At 43.6% G+C, this 10,107-nt stretch overlaps 1 protein-coding gene across 1 annotated transcript; it reads right to left on the bottom strand.

The window, feature by feature from the left end:
- Nucleotides 1-1,133: 1,133 nt before the first annotated feature.
- Nucleotides 1,134-5,825, bottom strand: LOC150042087 (C-type lectin domain family 2 member D11-like). Its single transcript, XM_090325283.1, has 5 exons — nucleotides 5,731-5,825; nucleotides 3,337-3,462; nucleotides 3,062-3,243; nucleotides 2,693-2,796; nucleotides 1,134-1,623 (listed from the first exon to the last, which is right to left on the bottom strand). The coding sequence occupies exons 1-5, from the start codon at nucleotides 5,780-5,782 to the stop codon at nucleotides 1,419-1,421; spliced, it is 669 nt and encodes a 222-aa protein (XP_090181409.1). The 5' UTR covers nucleotides 5,783-5,825; the 3' UTR covers nucleotides 1,134-1,418.
- Between the last annotated feature and the right edge of the window lie 4,282 nt (nucleotides 5,826-10,107).

The raw sequence follows: 10,107 nt of genomic DNA, 5'->3' as shown, positions 1-10,107 counted from the left end.
CTCTTCAAAGCAGGCTAAAATCTCTTCTATTTAGTAATATTTTATAACTATAATTTTACAGGTCAACTGCAGGGCTGGTAGGAAGATGACAATAATATTTCTAGGGAGACCTTGATATAAATACTTGATGTGAAATTAAAATAACACATTGCTCGACAGAAGGCTCCAGTTCTAGTTCTGAGAACGTATAAAGTGGCTACAGTGCTGGTGGCTCACACCTGTCATCCCAACTTACTCAGGAGGCTGAGATCCAAGGATCATGGTTCAAAGCCAGCCCGGGCAGGAAAGTCTGTGAGACTCCTCTCTCCAGTGAAGCATCAAAAAGGTGGAAGAGAGCCGGCGTGGTGGCTCACGCCTGTCTGACTAGCTACTCAGGAGGCTGAGATCTGAGGATCGAGGTTCAAAGGAGACCCTCATCTCCCATGGAGCACCAAAAAGCCAGATGTAGCACTATGGCTCAATGGTAGAGCACCAACCTTGGGCAAAAGAAGAGAAGAAAATAAAAGGTTACAAAACAAACAAAAAAACAAGGCCAGGAGTTTGGCCTAGTGGTAAAGTGCTTGTCTAGCATGCATGAAGACCAGGGTTCAATTCCTTGGTACCCCATTACAAACAGAAAAAAAAAACAAGCTGGAAGTGGTGCTGTGGTTCAAGTGGTAGAGCTGTAGTTTTTTTTTTTTTTTGCCAGTCTGGGCTTGAGCTCAGGGCCTGAGTACTGTCCTTGGACTTTTTCTCAAGGTTAGAGCTCTACTACTTGAGCCTCAGCACCATTTCTGGCTTCTTTTTTCCATGTATGTGGTACCAGGGAATCGAACCCGGGTCTTCCTGCATGCTAGGAAAGCACTCTACCACTAGGCCAAGCTCCCAGCCAAGATCTAGTCTTGAGAAAGCCCAAGGACAGTGCTCAGGCACTAAGTTTAAGCCCCAGGACTGGAAAAAAATTTTTTTAAAGAAATATAATTTTAAGAAAATAACAATTTAATATAAAAATATATAAGTAAAAAAGAAAAATAATAAATTAACAAAAATGATGAAAAATAATAGTAAATAATTAAAATTTTTAAGGAATAACAAAATAAAGAAGGAAAAAAGCTAATTATCAATCCAATCAAAGTTGTCAGGGGACACACAGAGATGAAGGCAGAGAGAGAAACCCCAAGTTGTAACAAGACGGAATGTCTCCTGAGGGGTACCAGGTATTTTCTTATTTTTCCTTTTTTGTGGGTCATGGAGCTTGAACTCAGGGCCTGAGCACTGTCCCTGAGCTATTCAGATCAAGGTTAGTGGTCTACTAATTAAGCCACAGTGCCACTTCTGGTTTTCTAATGTTTCACTGGAAATAATGCTCATGGAATTTCCTGCTTAGGATGGCTTTGAACCCAGGTCCTCAGATGTCAGTCTTTTGCATAGCTGGGATTCTAGGCATGAGCTATTAGGATCCCAGCTACAAGCAGACAGTATGTAGAGGAGGAGACACGGGGTAGGAGAGAGCTGGAGGCAGCTAGGCACTGGGCATAGAGGCTTGGTTTGCTGCAGATCCACTTTCTCTCTGCGTAGACCCTGGCGCTGCTAATTCCAATATCATCCAAATAGGCGTATTCCCCAGAGCCTCGAACTTCCACCCTAGAGCCAAGCAGAAACACTGTTCAGTATTCACATTTGGCTGCGCACTTGCTTTCTTTTTCCTTTTGTTCTTTATGTCAGTTGTGGGGTTTGAACTGGGGGCCTGGATGCTTTCCCTGAGTTTTTGTGCTCAAAAGGAGTCCTGCTCTCCATCAAGAGCCCCAGCACCACTTCTGGCTTTCTGTTTTGTGGTTCATGGAAGATGAGAGGCTCACAGATTTTCCTGCCTCTGCTGGTGTGGAACCCTGATTCTCACACCTCAGCCTCCCGTGCAGCTAGGATGACACGTGAGAGTCACCAGCACGCAGCTGTGGCCTGTCTTTTCTTTTTCATTGTTTTTTCTTTCTTGCCAGTGCTGGGCTTGAACTCAGGGCCTGAGCACTGTCCCTGAGCTTCCTGGGCCCAAGTTTAGAGCTCTACCACTTGAGCCACAGCACAATTTCCAGCTGTTTCTGTGTATGTGCTTCAGAGGAATTGAACCTAGAGCTTTGTGAATGTGAGGCAAGCACTTTAGCACCAGGCCACAACCCGGATGCTAGGTGTGGTTTTAACAGAAGTAAGAGACTAGCGCTCATCTGACTTCAGTGATGAGCACTGCTGACTGAGTTGCGTTTCTTCTCCATTCTCAAAGTCCTGGTGTGAATGCCACCTGTCTGTCCATCACCCGTCCATCCCAGTCACACTAACCACGCATTCATTCATGACTCACGGCCACCTGTGGGCTCCCTAGACGTGACCTTCACTCAGGCTCAACTGTTTCCAAAATGCAGAAAAATAAACCATCATCAACAACAACAAATCCATGCTGAGTTCCAGGACTCACAGCTGTCATCCAGCTACTCAGGAGGCTGAGATCTGAGGATCACAGTTCAAAGCCAGCCCTGGAAGAAAATCCATGAGACTCTAATCTCCAATAAACTCTTTAGCAAAAGCTGGAAGTGGTGCTGTGGTTCAAGTGGTAAAGCACTGGCCTTAAGCAAAACCTCAGGAACAAGGGCCTAGGCCCTGAGTTCAAGCCCCAGTCCTGACCCAAACAAACAAACAAGCAAAAAGATGGTTGAAAACGTACAAGTTGGTGAACTCTGTGTTGTCTGCCCACTTCCAACTGTGCTTTGAGGATTCTCTTCTAAGTCCAATCCAATGATCGTAACCTTTGTGTTTTTTCAAGAAATTCTGTAATAAAACACAGTAAGTTGAAAATGAGAGTCCTTCTCTAACACAAATCTCCTTCCAGTTTTTTCCTGGGAGGTAAGAGTCTCATGACTTTCTTGCACAATTTGTCTTGGAACTGCGATTCTCCCATCTCAGCCTCCTGGGTAACTGGATGACAGCATGAGCTCCTGGCGCCCAACCCTTTAACTTCACACAACCTCTCCAAGTCGGGGTGGGGTGTCTTTAGCACGTCACAGAGAACAGGAACCCCAAAAGCATTTCTTACCAGGTCCTGGATGGTGTCAAAGGTGGCCAGATTGGCTCCAGAGGAGGCACAAAAGTCCTGACTGGACGTCCAGTTCCTTGTATACTCAGAAAAGTAGAAACACTGATTCCCAAAGCCAATCCACTCTCTTGGACAGGAAGAATACAGGCTGTGCTCTGGAATGCGGCTTTCTGCTTGGTTCACTAAACACACAATGGATTTGCTTTATAATCAGTCTTCTGTTTTTGTGCCCGTCCGGGGCCTAAGCCACCCATTGGCCATTCAAAGCTACTCACCTGCTAGAATCACTGTTAGCATAACTGTCGTCCCAAACAGAACCACAATAGTCAACAGACAGCACTGCAGTTTGGCTGTGGTGATAGGTGACAATATTCCTAGGCATATTTCCCAGAGCTTTTTCACTGCAAAAAGAGGAGAGTTTGAATCTAAGGAAACTTCTAGAAGGAAAATGATCATAGCATTCCCTACTTGTGGCTTGTCCTGGCTCAATTACCACCAAGGCCATCTTGCAATGGTGGAAAAGGAAAGAATGGAGGAGCTGAGCACTGGTGTCTCCTCCCTGTAACCCCAGCTACTCAGGAGCCCAAGATGTGAGGGTGGCAGGCAGGAAAGTCTGGGAGACTCTTTATCTCCACAGAACCATGAAAAGGCCAGAAGGGGAGCTCTGGCTCCAGTGATAGAGCCAACCTTGAGAGACAAAGGTGAGTTCAAATCCCTGCTTGGTCATATGCTATATGATAGATATTATAAACATTTCATATGACATACCATTATGTTCTATGATACATAATTTTTTTTTGCCAGTCCTGGGCTTGAGCTCAGGGCCTGAGCGCTGTCCTTGGACTTTCTCAAGGCTAGAGCTCTACCACTTGAGCCTCAGCACCACTTCCGGCTTTTTTCTATGTATGTGGTACCAAGGAATTGAACCTGGGTCTTCATGCATGCTAGGCAAGCACTTTAACCACTAGGCCAAACTCCCGGCCCTATGATACATAATTTATATAACATCATGGTATATGTTCTATTGTAAATATACTGTATAATATGGCATTATATTATATTATATATACTTTCTTTTTTGGTCAGACCTGGGGCTTGAACTCAGGTCCTGGGCACTGTCCTTGAAGGTTTTCCCTCAAGGCTAGTTAGTGCTCTACCACTTTGATCCACAGCTCCACCTCTACTTTTCTGGTGGTTCATTGGAGAGAAGAGGCTCATGGACTTTCCTGCTCAGGATGGCTTGACCACCAGTCACCTGAGTAGCTGGGATGACAAATGTAAACTCCAGCCCCCTGGTTATATAGACCCTTATATTATATACAGTATTAGGTTACATGGTGCTATATAATTGTTGTATGTTGTACTTTATCAATCCTATAACATACTATATGACCTACATGCAAATTGTATATATAATATAAATATATGGAATAATAAAATATAATAATAAAAATGTCATATAAAAGTAGGCCATGAGGGAAGTGGGGCTGTGGCTCAGGTATAAGTGAAGAGCTCAGGGACAGTGCCCAGGTGCAGAGATCAACCTGATGACCCACTAAAAAAAGAAAAAAGAAAGAAAGAATAAAGGTACACTGGGAGTGTTGTCTAGTGGTTTAATGCCCAGAAACTTGAAGCCCCCCGGAAGGATCACCAGAGACCGAAGATCAATGCAAATTGCAATGAGTCGTTTATTGACGAGCTCGAGCATGGGGTCTCTGCGCACTGATAGTCGAGTGCAGACCAGAGGCCACGTGCACAACATTACAGCACCTTTAATACATTCTTTGGTAGGGGGCAGGTCCCAGTAAGCACTGGCACCAAGATTCCATTAAATGATTGGTGCAATACAAAATGGGAGGCAGGTCGTGACTAGTCATTGGTCGGTTTAGCAAGCTGTCATGCTTTGAACTGATTGGCTAATGGGTGAAGGGACAGACCCAATATGTGGTCAGTGGAGAAAACCTGCGGACAGGCTATCAGGCTTCTGCCTAGTTCGCTGGCTCTCACAGGTCCGACCTTGTACAAGTATAAAGATACAAATGAATACAAGTATAAAAATACAAATGGCTAATCATAGGTTTATAGAAAATATATAGATATTTTCTACGCTCCTCAGTGGAACAGTGCTTTCCTAGTATGTATGGGTTCGATTTCTCAGTACCACATACTCAGAAAAGGCTGGAAGTGGCCAAGTGGCAGAGCACTAGCCTTGAGTAAAATGTGTCCAAGGACAGTGCCCAGCCCCTGAGTTCAAGCCTCAGGACTGGCAATAAAAATTTTTTAGAAATAAGGGCTGGGAGTGTGGCCTAGTGGTAGAGTGCTTGTCTAGCATGCATGAAGACCCAGGTTTGATTCCTCAGTACCACATACATAGAAAAAAGCTGGAAATGGTTCTGTGGCTCAAGTGGTTGAGCTCTAGCCTTGAGAAAGTTCAAGGACAATGTTCAGTCCATAAGCTCAAGCCCAGGACTGGCAAAAAAACAAAAACAAAAAAAAAAAATAGAAACAAAAAAGGCAGCAGAAGAAAAGCAGAAGAGGAGGAGGACGACAATGAGGAGGAAGAAGAGGGATGTTACTCCAACTCAAGGCACACATCCCAGATCTAACCTTCCCTCCTCCGTCCCAGCCTAGCTGCCTTTGTGGGAGACTTCAACCCTAATGCAAGTTACCTGCTGGCCAGCTTTTTGGGTTGTCTGTGGAAGGCAGATTTTTCTGTACCATTCTCACCAAGGCTTCTGTTATTTTTCCTCCTTGTTCTTTTTAGGCTGAACCGATGGCATTTGCAAGTGTCATATGACAGCTGGATATGCAGATTCTCCCACTAGCCTTCTGCCTTTCCTGGCTCTTAGTCCTGACAGAGAAAACAAACAAACAAAAAACAAAAAACAAAACAAAAACAAGAGAGGAATCAGGATCTGAAATTCAATGGATTAGAAATGAAATGATTGATGTGTCAGAATTATTATTATTATTATTATTATTATTATTATTATTATTATTATTATTATTATTTGCCAGTCCTGGGGTTTGAACTCATGGCCAGAGCACTGTTCCTGAGCTTTCTCAAGGCTAGCGCTCTACCGCTTGAGCCACAGCTGCACTTCTTTCTTTTTCTATGTCGGTGGTACTAAGGACTGGAAACCAGAGCTTTGTGCATGCTAGGCAAGCACTATACCACTAAGCTGCTTTCCCTGTTCCCCGAGATCTATTTTTCATAATAATAATAATAATAATGCTTTCTTTGGCTTACAGCCTGAGATACTATCTGAAGTGAAAACACTCTAGGGCAGGAGAGATTGTGAAATTCCTTAGCTCCTGCTCAGCATCAAAAAGCCAGAAGTGGAGTGGAAAGAAGTGGCTCAAGTGGTAGGGTGCCAGCCTCCAGTGAAAAAGCTCAGGGACGGCACACCAAAAAAATATGAAAAAGAGGGGGCTGGGAGTTTTGCTCCAGGGAAGGAATTCAAAGACTTTGGTTATGCTAAATTATCTTGCTAGCAGATAAACCCTGGAAACAAAAGGCCCAGCAAAGTGCTCAGTAAGAAGTTTTGTCTTAAAGGATGCCAGAGTAAGATTGGCAAAAGTATCTCTTGCCACTGATATTAATTTTGTGCACTTTAAGATCTTTGTGAGTATGAATGTGTGTGTGTGTGAGTGTGTGTGTGTGTGAGTGAACATGTTCAAGATTAAAATATCAGCATGCTGTTTTTACGGGTGAGTATCTACTTGACACACACAAAGGTAAATGGGTGAATTTAAGTCTAAACTCCAAGAAAAATGATCAAGTTTGGGTGTTCCAAATATCTCAAAGAATTACTGCATTAAGAGGAACTAGTTAAAATATTTTTCTAAGGATTCTGTGATTTGCATTTAAGAACCTGGTATTATAATGCATTAGGCTGTTTATATTATAATCAAGTTGTCCAGTTTAGCAAAAAGGCATCAGGGAAACTGGGATTTATTTTCCTCAACTAAATTTGAGGATAAGTATTAGAAATAAGGATTAGATATTTAAATAGAAATGTTTGCTTATCAGTGTCAAGACCTTTGTCTGTCTAAAAGTGTTTATGTAGTCAAGTGGCAAGAGAAAGGACAGGGAAAACTTAGGGTAGGCCTGTGGGCCTGACATTGAGGTTGAGAGGGGAACTGGCAAAGGTGTAGCTCTGGTGTCTAGGGTGGGACAGGCCCTAGGGAAAGTTCACACATGGCACAAAAGCTGGGCCAGATGTCTCACCTTCATCCTGTCCCTTTTCCTTGCAGACTGACACTGAAAACCTGATGGTAAAATGTGGGTGATGTGATTGGTATTTCTGAAACTGTCCCTTAAAAATATATGAAATTGGAAAAAAGGCTTTAAAAGGAATGTTTAAAAGTTTATCTACTTATGATTTAGTCTCAATACTAGTTTGCAGTTAGATGTATTTAGGAAAAGAAAGATGCTAAGTCTGGATTTGGGTATAGTGATATTTGTAATTCTTGCATCAAGGAAAATCTGTAATTTGGGTTTAATCTGTTATTGGAGTTCTAGGCAGTAATTCAGACTGAAAAAAAAAAGCCTCTTAGAAGGAGGCCTGGAGGCAAAGGGGATGGCTTTGAGCCTATCAGAGTAATTCAAATGCAAATAAAGGATAAAGTGTGAAGTGTTAAAAGCAAAGGTTAGTAAAAGTTTTTTTTTTTAATTAGAAATGGTTTCTGGATAAAATTTGGAAGTGAGATTGTCCTAAATATTTGTTTCAAAGTTAAAAAAAAAAAAAAGGAAAGTTAGTGCTACCAAATGATTGTTTCATTGCCATTCCAGTTTTGCCTTGTAGATTTTCTGTAACAATTGTAGGCAGGCCCACAGAGAGAAACAGATCATTTTTACAAGTTTGTCAAATGTAACCCAAGTTACATTTTGGTCCTTAACAAGTTTCAGGTAAGATCATGCTTAAAATCTACTTCTGTGTTCCTCACCTTGTTGCTTTGAATGGAAGTAAAATGGCCTTTTAAAGGACTCATTGAGCTGAAAATTGCATTTCTGGGCCAGTCTGGGCAATGTACCTGCGAGATTGTGATATCTAATCTGCCAGCTACCCACCCTAACCTGCCTGACTCCCCCACCCTGCAGGGACCTACTTTCTGTGCTAAGTTGAAAGTCCCCTGACTGTATTTAAAAAGTCAGGATTGTCTTAAAATGTTTGTTAAAAGAAAGAAGACAAATCCCATGAAGTTTTGAGTATGTTGCAAATGGTATGAGTATGTCTGAAAGTTGGAGCTCATAAGGGAAATGGATATACAATGAATTTCCAGGTATGTAGACCTCCCCATTTTTTCCCCCCAAAGATCAGGGAGCTGAGCTGGCTGATAATACTAACCACAATTTAATTCAGTCTTCACTGGCTTGCAGTTGACTCTGGAGCACATTCGTCATTTGGTTGGTAGTACCCAGACACCTGTGGACTCTGAGAAAGTATGCCCTCTTGTCCCCTCACCCAGGCGTGGATTCACCATCTCCAGAGCTCCAGGGCTCAAGCCTAGCTGGACAGGACCCTTCCCTGTGACCTGAGGCCCTCAGCCCTCCATAAAAGGCCCTACCTGGTCATCCCAAGACTGCCAAAATGAGTGGACTCTGAGCTTAGATACACCACACCCAGGTTAAACAGGCATAACACCAAACTTGGACTCTGCTGTGATCACCAAGACACAGGACCCAGAACTACCATCTCCAAAGAGATGGCGACTGGGACCCCCTACCAAGGACTCCCTAAAGCCAAGACTTTTCTATTCTTAACTGTAACCTGTGTTTTGATATTCGCCCCAAATCGCTATCAGCCTACGTCATTTGATTGGGAGTTAATGGACCCCACACCTGGAAGAATATTGGCCAAGGGACTGGAACATACTATGTAGGGCCCTCTTTTGAATTCAGTCTCTGTGTTTTATGGAAAAGTCTAGGAAGTTATAAAGGCCAAGGTCTCCCAGGAGCGTCATTAGGAGAAGAGGGAGGCGGCTGACAAATTATGTCTACCTGGTATGGCTGTGGCAATTTCGAATTTGAAAGAATAGAAATCAAAAAACCATTACGAGGAACTACATAGTATGCTTTTCCATCCCAGCAGAACCTTCTGCTAGGCTGCCAGAGAGGTTCATTGCAAGAACTGGGGCTGTGAAACCATATCTTGGGGAGTCGACAATAACCCCTACATCTCTCTCACTGGACCCCAAAATCAGAAAGTTCCAGGCACCTGTACCCCAGTTATTATTATCCTAAAACACTGCGATGCCTTAACCACATCTGGATATGGGAACTGGAAAAACATGGGGTCTCTGCCAGGAGGCCAGGAATGTTTCCTTCCACCCTTTCTTAACCCAGGGCGCCCAAATTGGGACTTTCTCTTCCATAAGGCGCCCCCTCCGCTTGCCGGAGCCTACTACTTCTCCCTCAGGGCTGCCCACACTAACTTCCCCTAAACTTGTATTTTTTGCCAGTCCTGGGCTTGAACTCAGGGCCTGAGCACTGTCCTTGGGTTTTTCTCAAGGCTAGAGCTCTACCACGTGAGCCTCAGCACCACTTCTGGCTTTTTCCATGTATGTGGTACCAAGGAATCAAACCCGGATCTTCGTGCATTCTAGGCCAGCACTCCACCACTAGGACAAACTCCCGGCCCCTCTAAACTTGTTTTAAATGAGCCTTAGATCTTTGACACGTCCTCCAGAACAGAAGGGGGCTACATTTCCTGTTTCTCAAAGAGGAAGGCCTCGGATGGCTCTGGGAGAGGCCTGTTGTTTTTGTGCCAATTAATCTGGCATCATCAGAAATACAGTGATCAAGGACAGTGAAACTCGAGCACAAACCTCAACCAAGTGGTTTCAGGTATGTTTAGCCAGTCTCCCTGGCTGATCACACTTTTGTCTGCCCTGGCTGCACCCCTACATGGCTTCTCACTGGCATTACTGCCAGGCCTTGTATCCTTCATACTTTACTCCGTTACATAAAGGGGTGAATGAATTCTGTGAAACTCAAGCTCTTACAGTCTCCATACATGAGGATGCACAGGAGTCAAGTTTGA

The sequence above is a fragment of the Megascapheus bottae genome, chromosome 37 (genome assembly GCF_031878675.1).
Source record: "Megascapheus bottae isolate mThoBot1 chromosome 37, mThoBot2.hap1, whole genome shotgun sequence".
Classification (NCBI taxonomy): domain Eukaryota; kingdom Metazoa; phylum Chordata; class Mammalia; order Rodentia; family Geomyidae; genus Megascapheus; species Megascapheus bottae.
This window is presented reverse-complemented; position numbering and strand designations above follow the sequence as displayed.